General features: G+C 53.1%; 8 protein-coding genes across 8 annotated transcripts; 5 read left to right on the top strand and 3 right to left on the bottom strand.

Annotated features, from left to right (window-relative positions):
- Positions 1-93: 93 nt before the first annotated feature.
- A1O7_05961 (uncharacterized protein) lies at positions 94-1953 on the top strand (the record flags this gene model as incomplete). Its single annotated transcript, XM_007759968.1, has 4 exons — positions 94-169; positions 236-1313; positions 1368-1560; positions 1612-1953. 4 exons carry the CDS (start codon positions 94-96, stop codon positions 1951-1953), a joined length of 1689 nt encoding a protein of 562 aa, XP_007758158.1.
- A 317-nt stretch (positions 1954-2270) lies between these two features.
- On the bottom strand, positions 2271-4070 carry A1O7_05960 (uncharacterized protein; the record flags this gene model as incomplete). The annotated part of the gene is made up of 4 exons (XM_007759967.1): positions 2271-2439; positions 2494-2597; positions 2661-2955; positions 3010-4070. The coding sequence occupies 4 exons, from the start codon at positions 4068-4070 to the stop codon at positions 2271-2273; spliced, it is 1629 nt and encodes a 542-aa protein (XP_007758157.1).
- A 453-nt stretch (positions 4071-4523) lies between these two features.
- A1O7_05959 (uncharacterized protein) lies at positions 4524-6317 on the bottom strand (the record flags this gene model as incomplete). Its single annotated transcript, XM_007759966.1, has 3 exons — positions 4524-5065; positions 5122-5418; positions 5474-6317. The coding sequence occupies 3 exons, from the start codon at positions 6315-6317 to the stop codon at positions 4524-4526; spliced, it is 1683 nt and encodes a 560-aa protein (XP_007758156.1).
- A 2535-nt stretch (positions 6318-8852) lies between these two features.
- On the top strand, positions 8853-9977 carry A1O7_05958 (uncharacterized protein; the record flags this gene model as incomplete). Its single annotated transcript, XM_007759965.1, has 1 exon — positions 8853-9977. The coding sequence occupies one exon, from the start codon at positions 8853-8855 to the stop codon at positions 9975-9977; it is 1125 nt and encodes a 374-aa protein (XP_007758155.1).
- Positions 9978-11001: 1024 nt separating this feature from the next.
- A1O7_05957 (uncharacterized protein) lies at positions 11002-12718 on the top strand (the record flags this gene model as incomplete). Its single annotated transcript, XM_007759964.1, has 4 exons — positions 11002-11165; positions 11213-11650; positions 11699-11961; positions 12024-12718. 4 exons carry the CDS (start codon positions 11002-11004, stop codon positions 12716-12718), a joined length of 1560 nt encoding a protein of 519 aa, XP_007758154.1.
- A 331-nt stretch (positions 12719-13049) lies between these two features.
- Positions 13050-14053, bottom strand: A1O7_05956 (methylisocitrate lyase; the record flags this gene model as incomplete). The annotated part of the gene is made up of 2 exons (XM_007759963.1): positions 13050-13814; positions 13868-14053. The coding sequence occupies 2 exons, from the start codon at positions 14051-14053 to the stop codon at positions 13050-13052; spliced, it is 951 nt and encodes a 316-aa protein (XP_007758153.1).
- A 602-nt stretch (positions 14054-14655) lies between these two features.
- On the top strand, positions 14656-16493 carry A1O7_05955 (uncharacterized protein; the record flags this gene model as incomplete). Its single annotated transcript, XM_007759962.1, has 7 exons — positions 14656-14846; positions 14897-14980; positions 15031-15214; positions 15279-15444; positions 15502-15728; positions 15820-15902; positions 15965-16493. 7 exons carry the CDS (start codon positions 14656-14658, stop codon positions 16491-16493), a joined length of 1464 nt encoding a protein of 487 aa, XP_007758152.1.
- Positions 16494-16855: 362 nt separating this feature from the next.
- A1O7_05954 (uncharacterized protein) lies at positions 16856-17929 on the top strand (the record flags this gene model as incomplete). Its single annotated transcript, XM_007759961.1, has 1 exon — positions 16856-17929. The coding sequence occupies one exon, from the start codon at positions 16856-16858 to the stop codon at positions 17927-17929; it is 1074 nt and encodes a 357-aa protein (XP_007758151.1).
- Between the last annotated feature and the right edge of the window lie 1785 nt (positions 17930-19714).

Raw genomic sequence — 19714 nt, 5'->3', positions numbered from 1 at the left:
CCGGTGACCATAAGCAGAGCATGTAGAAATCCTCTGGTACTGTGTAAGTCTTCCAGATTCAATAGACGTATTGGCTGAGCTATCCTAGATAGCATGGCTCGAATATATCGCAACCCCACCAGACCTGTTGTTGAAGTCCCCAAACTAGACTTGCTGACTTTGTTATTTGGTAAGTCATGCGCCGGCAGCGGCCTTGAACAGAAGAGCTGCGTGCTGAACAGAGACGATCGTGCAGAGTCGGAGCATAGCGCGGCACAAGATGACACGGTTTTGCATCTCGAGGCTACGAACCCGTCCAACAAGATAACCAAGAGTGACCTGCGAGATCTCACCCAACGGATCGCGCATGGTCTGCGGCAGCACTATGGTGTTGGTGCAAACGGGCCGAACAAGGATGTGGTCACAGTGATTAGCTACGGTCAGCCCATGGTCCCCGCTGCGTTCTATGGCACCATCGCCGCTGGGGGCGTGTACTCGGCTGCGAGTCCTTCGTCCACGGTCGCGGATCTGACCCGCCAGATCACTGTGGGGACGAGTCGCTTGATCGTATGTGGCTCCGAGCACAAGGATGTCGCGACGCAGGCTGCGAAGCAATGCAACCTGCCCCTAGACCGGGTGTTGGTGCTCGAGTCCGGCCCGTCGTGGAGTCTGAAAAGTCTGGATGGCAAAGTCAATGTCATCTCGAATGAGAAACTCAAGTGGGCCCGCATCACGGACCCGCTAGCGTTGACAAAGAGCCTCATCGTGATTTTGTGGTCGTCCGGCACAACTGGTCTCCCGAAGGGTGTGATGCTGTCCCATGAGAACTTGGTGCAAGAGTTGTATCTCATATCCCTTCCGGGAAGAGAATGGGCGGCGAAGCAGATTGAGGCCGGAAAAGAACTTAAGCCATACCGGACCCTCGCACACCTCCCCATCAACCACATCGCCGGACTATTCGGATATCTCGTTGCACCGTTCTATTCTGGAGGTTTGGTGGTGTGGATGCGCAAGTACGAGTGGTCCCAGATGTTGCGGTTCGTAAAAGATTACGAGATCACGGCCTTCTACACAGTCCCGTCAATATACTTGCGCATATCCAAGTCACCTGAGGTGAAGGATCATTTCAAATCAGTCGACGCGGCTTCGACAGGAGCAGCTCCGATGGATGAAGACCTTCAAAAGGCTGCGAACTCCAAACTCGGCCAAGGGGAGACGTTCATAGGTCAGACCTGGGGATTGAGTGAGACTACCGGAGCAGTGACCATGATGCCGCGGGGTGAGAGTGACACGACAGGAAGCATATCGCCTATTCTGCCAAATGTGGAGATAAGGTGAGGCTGTCCACGCCAAGCAAAATCTGCTCTCGTTGCTCATTGGTCCTACAGAATGGTCGACGACAACTTCAATGATGTAGAGCCGGGTCAAGAAGGCGAACTGCTGGTCCGAAGTCCACTCGTCACGCAAGGCTATTTCAACAACCCTCAAGCGACGAAGGAAGCTTTTCATGACGGTTGGTTCTGTACGGGCGATATCGGAGTCCTGCGGAATGGCAAGTTTTACATCGTGGACAGGAAGAAGGTCGGTGCGGCCCGCTCTGTGGGAGAACACAACTGACGAGAGTCATTTCAGGAACTCCTCAAGTACAAGGGTCTGCAAGTCGCGCCTGCTGAAATCGAGAATCTGCTCTTCACACACCCTAAAATCCAGGAAGCAGCCGTTGTGGGCGTGAATCTGCCAGACGATCCGGGCACTGACCTCCCGCGAGCATATGTTGTCGCTGATCCCGCCCAGGTTTCCGAACAGGAGATCAAGGACTTTGTGAAAGAACGCCTAGCTCCCTACAAGCAGCTGAGGGGAGGCGTGGTCTTCGTGGATGAATTGCCCAAGAATGCAATTGGCAAATTTCTTCGAAGGGAATTGAGAGACCGAGCAAAGAGGGAGCTGGGTCTGACCAAGACTTCCAAACTGTGACGGTATGGAGAGGTACCACGGAGATCAGGACCGATGGGGATGTGAAATCTTGTCAATTGTTCCTTCCGAGGTAGAAACAGAGACTATTCGCGCGAAGATTCGAGACTAAATCCATTTGAGGACCCGTGTTCCCTCAACGAGTCTCGATGACGGAGTGACTCTCCAAAAGAGCTTTGCCGGTTGATGCCTTCTCCGTCGATCGTGACTACAGCTTGGAGTCGGTTTGCTTTGAGGCAAGTTCTCTCAGTTGTCGCCTCAGAATCTTACCAGACTGGTGGCGACGTCAGTGATATTCGCCTGGGTAGCACGAACGCCGGCTATTGACTCACTGGGTTCTTAGGGACTGCATCAACGAAGGCGGCGCCACCCGTAAGATGCTTGATAGTTGACACACGGAGCCTGACAAAATCGACAACATCCTTCTCACAAATCTGTGAATTTGGCTTCCGCACAACATAAGCGCGTGGCTGCTCATCATCTGTAGCCCTGTCCGTAAATGTCAGTATAGCCAAGTTAAGCCCGCGAGGAAGGCAAGCACACGTCTTGATCCCAATCACCGCAGCATCAACAATCTCGCTATGCTCAAGGAGAAGAGCCTCGAGCTCCGCAGGTGCGACTGCGACACCTTTGACTTTGATCAGTTCCTGGCCAGGTTAGCTCGTCGAACGAGACCAGCCCATGCCAATGGTCGGTGCATTCGAGCTCACCTTCTTTCGATCAACCATGTACCATTTTCCGGACTCATCCCGATATGCAATGTCACCGGTCTTCAACCAGCCATCACTGCTGATCGTTTCCGCGGTAGCTTTCGGATTACGCCAGTAGGCTGTCATGGCGTTTGGGGAGCGGATCCAGAATTCTCCTGTCTCGCCGGGCCGGGTCTCCTCTTCTCCGTTTTCTTTGACAAGTTTCGCTTCGGCGCCGGGGACAAGCTCGCCAATTGATATTGACGAGGGGCCGGAGCTTTGGCTTTCGTCCCAGCACAAGGTGATTGCAGGCGCCCTGAAGGACTGTCAGCATGTATGTAATTTCGCATAGGATGGACAGGTGCTTTACTCCGACATTCCCCACGCCTGGCGTACTTTCAGTCGCCCATTCCAGAGCTCCTCGAATTGCTGAGTGACTTCCATGCCAATGGGTGCCGCGCCTGCCACCACTTTCCTGATGCTACTGATATCACATGTGCCATCCCTGACTGAAGGGTGCTTAGCCATAGAGACCAACATTGGCGGAACGAGGACGAGCTCTGTAATCTTGGATCTCTGTATATGGTCCAGCATATCTGCCAAGTTGAATCGCTCCATCAGATATGTCTCCAGGCACCATTTGGGCGCGGTGAAGGTATAATAGCACAACCCGAGCGCATGGTACATCGGGACTGCACAAAGTGTCCGTCGCACAACAACACTCGTATCAGACATATGGATCATCTTGAGTTGAAGCATGTTTGCGATGACACTGCGATGGGATAGCTCAACACCCTTTGGTAGGCCCGTCGTGCCCGAAGAGTATATCAAGATTGCCGTACGCTCTGAGAAGTCCTTGCTGTTACGCTCCTGCCAGACGAATCTTCGGCCGACATCGGGTTTGGCCACAAGACTGCTCCAGTCCCGGGTTTTGCTTTGGCGAATTGGCCCTAAGACATCCTTTTCATGGTCCATAGGTAGTTCACCGAACAGGAAGATCCTGTTGATGTCGAATCCGACAAGCTCAGCCGCTTCCAGTGCCCTGTCGATGCAGCTTTCCGCCGCAAGAACAAATCGTGGGGCCGAGTCTTTGAGCTGATGTGAAAGTTCTCGTGCAGTGTAGGCTGGATTCGCACTGTTGAAGATAGCCTCTGCCATTAAGCTTCCCATCACAACGATCGGATAGAATATGTTGTTGGGTGAGCACAGAAGTATGCGATCCCCATCCTCGAGTCCAGCCGACTTTAGTCCTGCCGCAAACCTCTTCGACCACTCGCGGTAGGAGTGGGTAGTGAGATAATGTGTATCGGCCCGCTTGGCATCTATAATGATCTTGTCGACAGGATCGATATTAGAAGTCGCTGATCCGAACATAAAGGTTGGAATCGATATCGCTGGCGGCGCTAGCGGCCATCTGGATTTGTATGGCATGTTGAAGAACTGAAGTCAATGGCGATTAGAATTCGGATGAATCGTGCCCGATTCCAGTGAATGCGCTCTGGCCCCTGCACAAATCCAATGTGAAGAAGGTGAGTGACATTGGGAATAGCTGGGATGACCAGCTTTTCTAGTACGCCCTGGCTATACCAGCAGCGACTGTATTTGTTTTCGAAGTCGCGACTTTTGCATGAATGGACCACCATCAGTCGGGGGTGGGGAGGAAGGTCGCGGCGTCCATCGGCTCGGTCCCCACAAATCGGATCCGGGGAGCCGCTTCGGCGGGGAGCCACAGCAAGATGGTGTGAGTGGAGCTGGCTATCGCACACCACTTTGCTCATGGACGATAAACGTTGCATCTCCCACATCAGAGTAGAGAACTGCTCCATGACACCCTCACCAGCGCCAGAACTTTAGTCATAGGCCAATGTTGCAAGTCGGTGCTAGTCAGGAACCTGCTGATGGAAGGTCGTCAACGTCTTCATGCGACCAGCAGTCCATGAGTAGGTCGCCGTACCGCTGCATCAGGCTCCGTAATGCCGGTCTCGCTGTAATGGCTCCCGAAACGGTGGAGTCGAGGGTCAACAGGCACGTCAGCAAAGGCTTCATGCTTGCAATCCAGTCTGAATCCACAGTCGCACCCGGGAAAACCGCCGAGCCCAAGTGGGTCTGCTCTGGGGCCGAAAGGTGCAAGTCAATGGTGTGTTCAACCGCCTTGGAAAGGGCCAGGACCACCAAAAGCGTGTTTGCGTGATGGGAAATGAAGTTCATTTTGGCCTGCACGCTGTTGATAAGTCTGAGTTCGCCCAGTGCCGATACGTCAACAATCCGCTGTGCGATTGTGAGGAGCGAAGTGACGGCAGCCTCTTGATATACCTGCGCTTTTGCGAGAATCCGACGACTTTCGATAGCCGGCAGCACGCCGGCAGCTTGGTGGAGTTGCTCGACAAGCAGTAACTTGGACAGCTTCCAGAACAAAAGCATGAATGCTGCAGGGCCACAACGTCAGCTGCTTACTCGGTCGGCTGCGGCACGATCAACTCACCTGAAGCTAGCTTCGATTTCTCGGAAAGAAGATAGAAGGAAATGACGCATTGGTCGAGCCAAGGACCATATGTCATGGTGAACTCATCTATCGTGCCCAAAGCAGTTGACACTGCAGTTCTTGTTGCGTGCATATCGGACGGGCCACTGCCTGCTAGCAGCATCTGCCGCAGGTGAATGACCCCCCTAAAGACTCGGAAGAGGTCCCCAGAGGCATTTTGACAATGCCGAGGTACTTCCTGGTCGAAAAGCGCCGGTTGTTGCCACTGCGGAGCGGCATGCCCTCCAAGTAGGGAGTCTGGAGGTGCTGTTAGTCGACGTTATGCAAAATTAGGCCTTCCCGAGCTTCGTACCTTTCGATCTCAAGGGCGCATCCTCTAACATACAGGGCCGCTCATGCAACACTGAGTCTATGGTGTCGCGCAGATAGGCGTACCAGCGAATGATGCCAACTGAGGATTGGAGGAGGAAGCGATATATCGACTGCCGTCCGAGATGCTCGCAATAGTCCTCTACCAGTTTCTGGAGTTCCTCCATCTGGCGCAGACCATCGTCCAAGAGCCCAAGCGGACTATGTTCGTACGGTTGGGTGGAAGTCGCTTCCTCTGGGATACTCGTCATTAGAAAAAGAAAGACCGAATACAGCCTGACAAACGAACGGTTTTCGATTGTGCTGACGAGCTGCGAATGAGCATTGTACCACGCTGAGGTGAAGACATGTAAGCTATTTGTGCCGCGATCACCCAGGCCAGATGGCGACTCAGGAGATTGGCTATTTGAGTCAAGGCTATCGTAGAAGTGGGCCAGTGGTCCTTCGGCTTGCCGGGATGGCAGATATTGGAGCGCAAAGGCTTGTAAGACGGCTGTCAAGGTGCGCTCATTCTGACTGCGTGCCTTTTGGTCGATGACATTGCCGTACAAGGGGCCAAAGTTGTCCAGAAACCGGGCAACACCAATCATCGTCACCTGATTAATCTGGCTCGACAGAGACTCTGGGGTGATAGCATGTATGTTACCACCGTGAGCAACGTCTGGCCCGGTTTTCCTCCAAGGGGCCGTGAAAGCCATAGTGACAGGGTGGGCATCGTCCTTGTTCAAGGCCATTGTTCGGGATTGCTCGGGCTCGAAGGAATATTTGTATGGACCAGCGAACAGGTTGCAATTGTAGTCGAGATACCTGATGGCAATGCCGGACATCATAGAGGTGTAAACATCGCCAAGACTTTGATTTATTCGCTGCCTTTCGACTGAGGAATTGAGCAGATGTATTGGGCTGCCCCGCCATAACCCAAGCGTTGAGTTTCTCTGCGTGGGTACGGAGTGGGGTGGAAAATGCGCGGTGGAGTCTTCGGTCGATGAGGTGCTCGTCAGAGGCCGGCTTTCGGCAGCTGTATCATTAGTGAGAAAAGAACGTCGGTCGAGGTGTGTCCATTCGGACACTATGCTTCCCATGAACATATCAACATCCAGGAAACCAGGGTATGGAAGGTTACCCATGAATGCATCTTGTATTGCGTTAGGAAGAAGATCCTCCCGGTCGGGGTCCGGGTCCGGAAGCAGAGGGCCAACTGTTTGGCTTGGTATTTGTGAAGTGGCAGGGGCAATTGGTTGTTGCTGTGCATAGGGATGGGACGGCTTGAGCTTGTTCCTCTTCTGACTCAGCCGTGAGTTCACAAATTCGAATGTGCATTTATGTCCGAGATGGAGACAGTTGAGGCAGCTAGTTGCTGGTCCAGATTCATCGTCTGGAAACGCACATCTTCGCTTTGAGCGCCGGCAAGGATCGCAAGAAGAGTTCTGCTTCCGCGTACTGACAAGTCTCATGGCGGACTCTCACAACTTGGTGCAAGGAAGCTCTTGGCAAGTTAATCTGCTCAGTCCGGGTCGTCTGTAATTCGCAAGCGACTGTAGACGTTGAAGTCGTGGAAGCGGTGCGAGTCTGGTGAGAGGGACATAGTCGTCTCATCAGCTTATCCTCAATTTGACGTCAATGGTGTATTCTTGCCCTGAGGATAATAGTTTCTGGACGTGTGCGGCTGTCGATGAAGCTGACTGGCACTACCTCATATGGTTACAGTCCCTTCAAGGCTGAGGAAGGATCGACGAAGCGATGAGACTTGCAAGGTTCGGCTCCGACAACCAAAGGAAATCGAGGAAATGGAGGAAATACACGCAACGGAGCCGCAAGCCGCTGATGCCGCGCGTCGTGGCTTCAGCCAATCGATCTATGTGGATGTACGGCACAGCATGCACCGTTTACCCGCCCTTTCCCTTTCGCCTTTTCGTTACACACAGTACCGTTACACACAGTACTCCGAATGGAGGATACAGAAATGGAAGGACATATTGAATAGGCCTCCAAGAGCTCTCAAGACTTGGTGTCACTTGTGATCGAAGCTCCACCAATATATTATGCGTGATAGTATACGCCAAAAGCAGGAGAGCCTCTCAGCGACGGGATCACCACTCTGCAACGCCAGCCAAGATCTTCGCGCCTGCAACAAAGCTCTTCAGCTGCTCGAGACTTACAGATGGGCACCGCTCAATCTAGCCAGCCCCAAGAATCTTGCAACCTGGCCAAGGTGATCAAATCCCCAGAAGCACTGCGACTCCCCTTCTGTATTGGTAGCCTCGATCCACGGTAAGCCTGGTGATCCACCTCTAAGCGCGTCCTCCGTGTGCTGTCTCAAGAGCGACTTGACTTCATCAGTCGCGGCCTGTCCAATCTCGATCAGCCTCGTGTTGTGCGACATGATGGAAGTCCTACCCTGTCCCGGATTTGGGCAGCTACTTCTGCGCCTACGACCTTAGCAATGAGAGGCCCGTGGACCTCAGGGAGTTGGACGCCTTTCTTCTCGTACCAGAATGCGTGATACAACTCAGCCACAACCTCCGGGAAACGTTCTGGACACTCGAGCGAGCATGCGACCAAAGCTCTTTGTACCTGTTTCGGATGAGGGGCGTCATTGAACCGGACAAAAGTCTAAGACCGGATGGACGAGAGATCTCGAAGTTACCTTCAGTGTGGTCGCTTCGACGGGATAGTTGGCCGGCCAGCCTTGCTTCCAAGGGATGTTGCAGTCTTGGCACCATCGGGCGACATCTGTCTGGAAGTATTTGACTTTATCTGCAACTCGTCAGAAGCAGCCTGAAAGCCACGTGAGCGTAAACTAGGCCGAAGTTCCGCTGCACACCTACTGGGACTGCTCCAGGGGGGCTTTAGACCGACAGCATTGATGTATGCGACGAGAAGGACGGGGATGTAAGTCACCTCGCAAGCGCGGAAAGTGACAGAGTTCTGTGATATGCAAATGTATCAGCCGTCGCCACCTACTTCCGCTCTCCAGCGTTCAGCACGAATCAAAGCTTGCCGCCTGCTGACCTTGATAACATAGAAGGCCAAGTACGAGTAGGGACTGTGCAAGTCGAAGTACAGAGTCAATTTCGGCTTTTTCATAGTTTCGTTGCAAATGGTTTCTACCAGCGAGTCTCGTCCCAGGTCCGATAGACCATCCTGCGCTTTATCTGAACTATTTGCCTTACGTGCAAGGTGCCTTCGGAGGTATGATGTTCCGCACCCAAGCCGAGGTCGACTGTGATTGAACCACGGCTCCGCCACGGTCACAGCGAGACTCGCTGATGTTCGCTGACAGCAACCTCGCCGGACCGCCAAAGGTTCTCAATGCTCCGCAGCTTTCCGCGGAACGGCTAGGATCCAGCAGCTGAACACCGATGGAAGCCGGTAAGGATTGCCAATTCCCTCAAGTGGTGCAGCCGGAAGAAGAGAGCATGTACTCGCAGTACGTCGACTTCTGGACAGCCTCGTGCAGTGAGCAACATGGCAGTGAGCGCGACGCCCTTGAGACTATAGATCCAGCTGGCTTTTTCATCCGGCATCCTCCAAAGCCTCACGAGCTTGAAGCCGAGCTCACAGATGAGGCTCAACTATTCCAGACCATCCACATGGGTGCAGCGGTGGTGGACGAGAAAAGGTGGAGGCTGGTTGTGGACGGACTGGTGGAGCGGCCATTCACCGTCTCTTTCGCGCAACTGAGAAGCATGCCTCGCACTACCATAACAGCATTCCACGAATGCTACGGCAGCCCTATCACGCCGCCAACCCATGCGACATGGCGCATTGGAAATGTGAAGTGGACTGGCGTTCGTCTCTCGGATTTGCTGAAGTTAGCCAGACCAAAGCCTCAGGCGAGGTTCATTTGGTCGCAAGGGCTTGACGCAGGGAGCTTCGCTGGCGTCTCAGCGGACAGGTATGAGAAGGACCTCCCATTGGAGAAGGCTCAGAGTCCCGAGGTGCTGATCGCGTACGAAATGAACGGCGAACGCTTAACCAAAAAGCGAGGCGGACCAGTAAGGATGGTTGTGCCGTTGTATTTCGGCACTAATAGCACAAAATGGCTTTGCAGGCTCTCAGTCCAGGACCGTCGTGCCTCTGGACCATTCACTACAACCTTTTACAACGAGGTGGACCCCACTGATCCGACCGGACAGAAGATGCGGCCGGTGTGGATGGTCGAGCCGAACTCTATGATCGTGAGGCCAGAGCCTGGCGCAATCCTGCAAGGGCCCGAGATCGAGATAGCAGGTAGGGCTTGGGGGTGCCAAGAGATCGAGGTCGTGGATATCAGTATTGATGGCGGCGAGAGCTGGCTGCCATGTCCTGTTGTTGACTTACACGGACGGGAAGAGTTCGAATGGCAGTTGTTCCGCGCAACGCCATCGGTGCCAAAGCCAGGAAAATACAAGTTGGTCGCAAGAGCGAGGGACACAAAAGGACTGTTTCAGCCGTTAGCAGGGCGAAGAAACCATGTGCATATGGTGCAGGTGGAGGTTCTCTAGAAGGAGATAACTTGACTTCATACACAAACATGCATGAACATTCCAAGCCTTCGCATGCCCTCGGCGTAGTGACAACGCGTCAAGCGCGTGAACGGCTTTGTGACTCAATTGGAGGACATGATGAATTTCAGAGGGGTCTGGGCAGAGGCCCAGCTATATAGTTACGGGGGCCTATGTAAACAATACGGTATCGTACAATAGGGGGTATGGCCCAGTACACCTCTTGGCACTGTCTGGCCAACCTTCGGATAACCTTCCCAGTCACAGCTTTCCGGGCAACAAACCACGTGACTAAATCCTTCCCCCGCACGAATGGATCGTTGAAGGTCGTTGCAAGTCAATCTCACTGCTGTGTTATGTCTCAAGTTCAGAGTCGTTGTGGTCCTCACGAGCGCTTCAAGACTGGCACCCGTCGCGATGTCCGACGCGCAACATGATGTCCCCTGGCGTAGAAGCTCACAAGTCTGCGCCCACGACCAGCGACATTCCAGAGCGGCGGCTCAGTCTCGAAAATCAAACCCGCTCTAACGGGTTGAAACCAAAGGCTTGCAACAATTGCAGACAGCAAAAAGCGCGTCATTCAAGCCCCTGCCCTCCTAGAACCCTTAGTTGACGCGTTCTGCAGTTAAAATGCGACCTGACGAAGCTTGAAGCTCCCTTGACAGCTGTTTGCTCGCGCTGTCGAAGATTGGGACTGGAATGCAAAGTCGACGATACTTTCAAGAGGACGCGGAAGAGGAAGTAAGCTCAGCAAATTACAAGGCTCCATCGGTAGCACGGCTGATCGTGGACACCTGGCAGGAAGTCGGGCGAGTTGGAAGAAGAAATCACCAGACTCAAACGTCAATTGTCGGTTTACGAGGGCACTGTTATCGCAGACCCGACTCCCGCTTCAGTAGCACGTCCAACAGCACCTTTTCACCTTGAGAGCAATGTCACACAGCCCGAACATGCTATAAATGAGAGATCGACGCACTCCCTCGAACCGATGGACAGGATGCTCACCACGACTATTCCCAGCGGGATGTCCTTTGACTCCCCTGATCAATCGAGCCTGCCAGGAACAACAACAATCCCCAACGGCACAATTCCCGAAGCAACACCTCCTCGGGTCGTCCAAGCTAGTTCTGCGCGGAAAATGCGCGATATCGAGCTGACGAAGGACGAGATCAACGACCTGTTCCAAATGTATGTTGCGTGACTTTTGTTGATTTATTGACTGACACGAGCCAAAGCTACTTCTCACATTACCACGTCTTTCTGCCGTTTCTCGATCCGAGTGTTCCCCCTGACCGATACTATGATCAATCAGCGCTACTCTTCTGGTCCATCGTTTCTGTCGCATCACGTCGGTACCAGGCAAACCCAACCCTGCTACCCAGACTAGCTAGGACGCTTACAGACACACTCTGGAAGTCGCTACAAGCACTTCCACATCCCTTGGCTGCTGTTCAGAGCTTGGTGCTTATCTGCACTTGGCCATTTCCAACAAGCAGCAGTTCGACCGATCCCAGCTACATGCTGTCAGGCATGAGTATACAGCTCGGACTATCCATGGGCCTGCATCGACCAAACAGTCCCGAGGACTTTACCAAGTTTCACGTCCATCTTGACTCTACTGCTATGGCTGATCGGGAAAGGGCCTGGATAGCTAGCAATGTTGTCGCTCAAAGGTATGTCCAGTCAAGTAAATTCTGGTGGCGTCCACTGATGTACTAAAGCGTCAGTTGCGGCGTTGGCCTTCCCACACCAGCACACGTGCGTGACTGGTCACTTGTCACGTCCTCGCTCGAGGCTCCATGGCTTGACGACAATCTACGTGGTCATTTGAGATGTGCTTCATTGTGTAATAGGATATCCCAAGCGCTCGCATCCAATCCATCCGACCACACTGGGCTCCTGCAGCCTCGGGAGAGGTTACCGGTGTACACGATCCTGAACCACGAAATTGTCGACCTCAAGACCAGTAGGAGTTGGAGACCTGGTAAGCTAAAACAGTTTGTACGGAAGGTACGACCATAGGGTACCCCGACTGATGAATATCAGGTACCACGGCCGTCTATCTCCAGATAACAAAACTGCACTTGCAGGCATTCTATCTGTTCGATGACGCGTCGACCTTCGGCTACTTTGAACGCATCATCGCACTTTACTCCACCGCCAGTGCTCTGCTTGAGCACATCCAGACACTTGACAACCAAAAGTTGGCTTTCCTCTATTATTGCCCCTTTTTCTGCTACGAGGCTTTCTTGTGCGCGTCTTTCATTGTGCTCAAGGTGTTGAAGAATGATTACTTCAGCGGCATCGTTGATGCAAGGTTGGGCGAAAAGCTCATCAACTTCTCTGTCTCGGCATTGAGGAAGATGTCCGTGGCAAACAACGACTTGCCAGGCAGGCTCAGTGATGTTCTCGCTTACCTATGGACTCATCCAGACCCGTCAATTGCCAGCGGAAGTGGCATAGCTGGTCTTCAACTCAAGGTTCAAAATCGGATGAGTATGAGCATCGTCTACGACTCGCTGTGGAGGTGGCGGGAACAATTTCGGGTAGAAGCCGAAAGTGAACTACACCAAGATCTTCGCAGCGGTAATGCACTTTCTTCTGGCAAGCAGAGTTTTCAGTTGATTGATGCAGGTACGCCCCTTGCGGCACAGGATACTCAAAACCTCGACACAGCTTTTGATCTCGCGGATCTGAACGGGATATACTCCGATGATTTCCAATTCGACTGGTTCACCTGATCCTCTATTAGTTGCAGTGAAAATCAAATCGTTGGCACTCTCAAGAACCGATGGGTTTGCCTGGGCAGTTTTATACCGTCATCAACAGGATACCAAACTAGCGGATTTGACGGACCCGAACCGCATGTAGCATTTACGGCCTTATCTGGATTCTTGGCTGCGAGCAAGGTTACAGACATGTTATTCGAGACCTCGAACAGCTTGTCTCATAAAAAGCTTTCACCATGTCAGAGTGGAGCGTGCTGGATCTAGCTTAAGTGGCTTGCTCTCAGGCTAGTGCTTCGCCGCACCCTCTCGCACGACTGCTCTTCTCTAAGCGCGGACAAGCCTTCTAAACTCTGCTATACAACTGGCCTCCCGCTGCGGCGTCTATCGCTGTAGCCTGCTTTAGGCCCACTATCGAGAATAGCTTCTTGGGAGTGAAGTCAGCGGCTAAACCGGTCCGACCCGTCTTCTTGATGCCCTCAAAGGTGCTGCGGATTGCTTCATACGCCGGCGCAATTGCAGCAAATGGGAAGATCACAATTCTGAATCCCAGTTCTTGGGCCTCCTGAGGAGTCCATGAAGGTGTCGCGCCGTGTTCCACCATATTGAGCAGGACAGGGATCGGTGAAAGCTCTTGGCATACTGTCCTAGCCTCTTCTTTCGAACTCACCCCTTCCAGAAAGGCAACGTCTGCGCCAGCTGCGACTGCTGCTTTGAGCCTGCGAATCGCTTCCTCCAAGCCGTCGGTTTGCAAAGCGTCTGTTCGGGCGATGATCACAATATCTGACCCAATTCGTTGTCTGGCTTGCGCAGCAGCTGCAATGCGCTGGGTAAAGGTATCGATGCTGACAACTTGCTTCCCTCCAAGGTGACCACAGCGCTTTATCTGGATCTGGTCTTCAATGTGGAGAGCTGCGACCCCAGACCGGTGATATTGCTCGACTGTTCGTGCTACGTTATTGGGACCTCCGTACCCTGTGTCGGCATCCGCGATAAGAGGGATGGCCGGGTCCAGGTTGGCGATCATTTCGGCATGCTCCCGCATGTCATTGAGGGTGGCCAGTCCAAGATCTGGCTGTCCCAGTCTCGAAGCGCATGTTCCTGCTCCTGTCTCATCACCAGAGTCAGCTATACAGCTGGTAAGTGCCACTAGCAGATACTTACCATGTATAGGCAGTCAAATCCCACTTCCAAAGCAATGCGGGCGCTGAAGCCATCGTACACGCCAGGCGCCACAATGATTTCGCCACGAGTTTCCAGAAGCTGTCGGAACCGACTCGCGGTAGTCACGGGCTGTGACACTGTTGACCCATTGGTAAGGCTATTTGTATGGCCGTTTATGTAAGTCATGATGGGTGTGGGAAGAGGTGATGGTGTTATCTTCAGCAGGTAAGCGAACAGGCACAGTCTTGCTTTCACCCAGAATCTTTGATGTCTCCCACGGTCTCCTTTTATCCTGCAGGAACCTCTGTGGACGTTACAGTGCCACGCCGAAGCCGGCAACAGAGGTAAAAAGCTCTTTGCTCTGATGACTCCGCTCCACCTCCGGACCGGAAAGCTCTGTCACGTGACAGGTCCGATCGGAAAGGTAAAGACTTGCGAATCGCTGTTTGTTGGCCGACCTAGCGTGGGCCATAGTTGGGGATCCCGCATTCCCGCATCAATGCCCCAGTGTGGCAGACTAGAGGCCATGGGGTCTTTGTCAGATGGCCAAGAACTGCCCCTTATCTGAACAAGCGGTTCGGCCTGGACAGCGGTTTGGCGCATCGGTTAGTTTTGGCTCTGGATTACACATGGCGTGCTGGTGCCTCGTCTATAAGACTTACAAGTCCCCCCGGACTGAGCACATACATTCATGCTTGCTGCGACCATTCTCGTGCAATCACCGAAGGACCCCTCAAGCACCTCCTATCAAGTCAAAGATTATTATGTACACCGAAAAGGAGACCTCAATGCCTCCGAAAAGATTCTCGCTTGATGAAAAAGCCGAGATTGCGAAGCACATCGATCTCGAGCAAGATGTCCCATCAACACCCCAATGGCGTGCGCAGGAAAGGAAGGTCGTGAAGAAATTGGACATGACTCTGATGCCAACGGTTTGGATCTTATATCTATTCAATTACTTGGACAGGAACAATATTGCGTCTGTCCCCCTTGTTCGCAGAATCGAAAAGCAGCTGACCATGTCTGTAGTCAAGCAAGGCTCAATTCTTTCGAAGAGGATCTTGGCCTCGTCGGCAACAATTTCAACACGGCAGTGTCGATATTGAATGTTGGGTAAGGCGCCCTCCTAGCGCAACAGGGGACTATCTGCTAACTTCGAATAGCTACATGCTTGCCCAACTGCCCTACAACATGATACTTACACGCGTCCGACCACACTTATATCTTCCACTTTGTGCAGCACTGTGGTCTTGTGTCTCGGCGTCAACGGCAGCAACTCATAGCTATAATGGCTTGATCGCTGTCCGTTTTGTTCTCGGTATCGTTGAGGCCCCTTTCTTTCCCGGCGTAAGTACAATTTGCGAGGTCCGTTGCTGTCCGATGAGGACTCACTTTAATTTCTCTCTTGCAGGCCTTTTATGTCATGTCCTGTTGGTACACTCGCAAAGAGCTTGCTCTTCGTACTGCGGTCCTCTACTCGGGACTTGTGCTGGCCACAGCATTCTCCGGCCTCATTGCCGCTGGCGTGTTTGCGGGACTTGATGGGGTTTCTGGTCTCCCTGGTTGGAGATGGCTATGTGAGTTTCTCCATCTTGCGTCGCATACCGGGGGCCGTACTAACCTGACGGACCAAGTCATCCTGGAGGGCGCCGGAAGCTTCGCCGCCGCCGTGATCGCCATGTTCGTCATGCCTGACTATCCCGAGTCGAAGACTGGAAGCGGCAAATGGTTGTTCTCGGAGGAAGAGCGGAAATTCGCAGCCGGACGCATTGCACGTGATCGCGTATCTCAGCCAGAGGCTGACAGGTCAGTCTGGTACGGACTGAGGCTCGCTGCGAAGGACTACAGGACCTGGGCTTTTGTAGGTGCATGACGCCTATTCAGAGGGCATTATCCGCTGACTTTGATTTCAGGTCCTCATGCTGTGTGCAAATCATACCGCCTACGGTGAGTCCTTCCTCCCACTTGGAAGGGTAATTGTCACTCATCTGCGCTTACCAGGATTTAACAATTTCTACCCATCCATTGTCAAAGGGTGAGTACTCTGAAAACATGGGCTGGCTGACGCCCGGATTCCTCCCGCTAACACAATTGCAGATTCCATCTGGGATCTACTACCAAGACACTGTTGCTCACAGCACCTCCATATCTCATCGGTGCCGCTGTCTCGTTCCTGGTCGCTTATTCGTCGGATCACCGCAAGGAGAGAGGTTTCCATATCTCAGTACCAATGGCAGTCGCGATGATTGGCTTCATCATCTCTGTCGCGACCCTGAATGTGCCAGCGCGCTATTTCGCCTCATTCCTATATACTTCCGGCTGCTTTTCTGCCAATGCGATGGTGTACACCTGGGCAGCATCCACACTCAATCAAACACCAGAGAAAAGAGCCTGCGCGACCGCGATGATCAATCTTCTCAGCCAACTGGGCAATATTTGGAGTCCTTACTTCTTCCCAGCATCTGATGCACCGAGGTATACCATGGCGATGTTGTTGATGCTTGGGTTCTCAGTGATTAGTATCGGCTGCTGCGTTGTTATGAAAATGAGCTTGCGGAGGAGTAATGAGAAGTTGAGGGAGGAGGCTGAGGAGTCGGGAAGAGAGGTTGTGCTTTTCACCTTGTGATTGTCGAGCAGGTGCCTGTTGGCAAGAAGACGCAAATGCTTCGGGGTCGGGTCGGTCCTTGACGACATTCGCCAGTTGGTCCACAATTGACTATTATACCGTTTCAAGAGCCGATAAATTATACTCAGTACAAGCGATAATCATGCATGCCTGAGATGTGCCACCCGTGTCCTGCTTCTAGTGCATCAGCTCACAAGGCTGGCAACCCCTAAGATTAGTGGGGGCGGCAACGGGGCGGCCTAGGAAGCTCCGTAGGCTATTCTCGATTTGGCTCTAGGACGATCTGGGGTTCAACGCGTTCTCCAACGCTCGGTGCTCCGACGTCTGTTACAGGCGCGGACAAGTTGCGGCAACCTGATATCATGCCTCATTTACAACACCTAAATCCTGACGACGATGATGACTGGGGTTCCTCACCGTCGCCCGAACCAAGTCCCAACCTTGGTGTAGACATAGGTCAAGACGAAAGGACGCTGAGCATATATGAAGGCAACACGTTGCGCAGTCCCTCCGCAGACGATATCGACCCAAGATCAAGCGAGACATCGGCCGCAGGTCAGACCAGAGTCACCTTCAACGTGTCCGCCGACATTAGCGTTGCAACTCCCTGCCAGTCTGTCAACCCGAGCTTGAACATGTCAAGTCCAAGCACATCCCCAGTACAGCAATCTCCTGCCGCCAGCCCGTCTTCACACGAACATGCTCCGAGCCAAAGTGACGGAACACCGCCGGCCAAACAAGCTACGACTCGTGTCATCGAACTCGAGAGCACGCCCGAAATATTTGAGACAAATAAGGGAGGCCCCCGTTTGCTCTCGTCTGGTTCAAGTTCCAAGCTTCTCAACAGCTGGACCAACAATGTGCCCAAAGTGAGAAAAGACGAATGGTCGGATGACAGCAGCGATGAGTTCCAGGGAAAGCAAGACGAGGAGGAAGTTGAACTATACCACAAGCCAGCACATAACAGCGCGGATGCTGCTACGCCGGAGTCCGTCGAGTATGTTCAGACGACGAACTCGCTATCACCTGCAGTCACCCGCGATCGTCTTGATGGACACAGGCGCGATGACACAATGAGCAGCGGGCGAGATTTGGCCAACGAGCTGAATGCAAACATGGGAGCCAGCCGTCCCAAGAGAACCCACCCTTACTATTCCGTCCGGTATCGTTTCCCGAAGGTCCCTCGCAAGGACCTGGAACATTATGTCTTTCTCGCCGCATGTGTCAAGCATGCCGGGGACCAATTCAGGCCCGACATGACGGCAGTCGCCCAGGAATGCGGGCTGTCAGCAAGCACCGTGGGAAAGAAGCTCCGAAAGCTCAAGAAAAGACTCAACGAAGAGGGTGCCGCCTACGGCCACCCGGATATTACGCAGCCTTACGATTCACGTGGGTATAATCGACTAGTTGCAGGGGCTCTGACTGATGGGCATTGACTTACCTTGAGCTCGTCGGGTTTCATGATATCGGATTGCTGTCCAGACATGCGCCCACAAGCAGCGCGACCGAAGAACTTTCTGCATACATCGCTCAGGCGACAGTGCAATGCCGGACAAGAACCTTCTTGCACCAGCTCCTGGAATGATTAGGCCCAGCGGTCACAACTGGTTCGGTTGATCCTTGCCGTACTAAGACTACTCGCGTTGATCTCTCTGACGAGACAGCCGGGGGTGAACACCCAGGCAAGGACAGCCTTGGTATTTTCAATGCTGGATCATGCAGACCTCGACTTGTTGCCTTGGTCAGATCACCACGTCACCGACAAGACCGCACTAGCGACATGCCCATCCCCTCTCCACACAAACTTTGGCGGGTCTTTTGCAACCTGTTTCGCCAAGCGAGCAGAAGATCTTTTGTGGGAAGACTGAAGGGCGACTCATGCGCACAAAGCGCCATATCACAGAGCAAATGTCATTCGAAAGCCACGCGGTGAGAGGACAGCAAGTCCACGCAGTGCCGTATATCAACAGCACAAAAGGTCACATATGCGATGCAGAATTGCGCCGAATACACGATATTGTGCTAGCAATGCTTACGCAGGACGGTCGAGCACGAGATGCTTCTTGCTATGATGATAGATGATGGTTCGCATCACAGAATGAGCCGCTTCTTGGCCGTGCTGCGCGACTGCAGTCTCACGCGCTCACGCGTCACCCCATAGACTCCGACCCGACCTACTAGTTCTAGTAACTGGTAGCGAGGGCTCCTGATTTTGGGCTCACGAGTGTAGCCAGATCGGTTTGCATGATGTGTTGCCACGAGCTGCAGAAGCAACCTGTGTTGCGAGCTGAAATCGGATTGCTGGATTTATGCTCCCGATACGGCTAGCGCGAGTTGAGCACAGAGCAGCCGTTCGAGATTCGAACGAACTAAGAGCCGGGATTGCAGTATGTGAGAAGCGTTGATCATCGCCCTCGGTACCAGGTATTGGAACTGGAAACGTGAATAGTCAGGCCGGCTTTTCAGATCACTCTACCTCAGTAGTCGACTTCGAGTTGATGTTCCTGGATGTATGGATTGACTACGGAGTACGGATGGGCATTCCGTCACGTGTGTGCCTTGCTACGGCGGGACACAGTGATCGCTGGCGTACCCCGCATTCCGTGCAAAAAGAAACTTACACTTCTTCTCATTCCAGAATGATTCCACTCATCCTAACCGATCCGAGTGAGACGTTGCTGAAGCTTATCCAGGAACACCGCATCCTTTCGCTCGAACTCCGCGAGACACCCATCCTACAAGCCGGCTAGATATCGGTCGCATGAGCTTACGTATTGTCATGACTACACACAGCTGAGCCGAGCTCTTGAACCCCAGTTCCTGCTCAGCTCCGTCCCCACAAAACCCTGTGCGCCTCTATGGTGTCCGGTCGTCATGGCTTGTCGACTTCATGTTTCCTAACATGAAAGAGGACAAAGTTCGCGATACCGCGACCCCGTATTCAAGAGGAGCTTGTCTGCGCCAGACGTCAGCAGAACTCCTAACATCGACAAGGCTTGACCGCGCCGATGCCCTCGGCTGGGTCGCACCTCCGTGGTAGGAAAATTTTCACCTGTTTGTCCATACTGTCCACTTCGCGATCACTGTGGCCAAAGTCACGACCCAGTTTGTCCTTGCTCACACCCCGGATTTCAGAACTTGGCCACACCTGATCGAGCCTAGGTCCCATTGTCCCACTCGTCTTCCGAGTGTAACATTAATGCATCTGCGCTCATTGGCGT

The sequence above is a fragment of the Cladophialophora yegresii genome (genome assembly GCF_000585515.1).
Source record: "Cladophialophora yegresii CBS 114405 chromosome Unknown aczIN-supercont1.4, whole genome shotgun sequence".
Lineage (NCBI taxonomy): Eukaryota > Fungi > Ascomycota > Eurotiomycetes > Chaetothyriales > Herpotrichiellaceae > Cladophialophora > Cladophialophora yegresii.
Note: the sequence above shows the minus strand (reverse complement) of the source record. Positions and strands in the feature narration are given on the sequence as shown.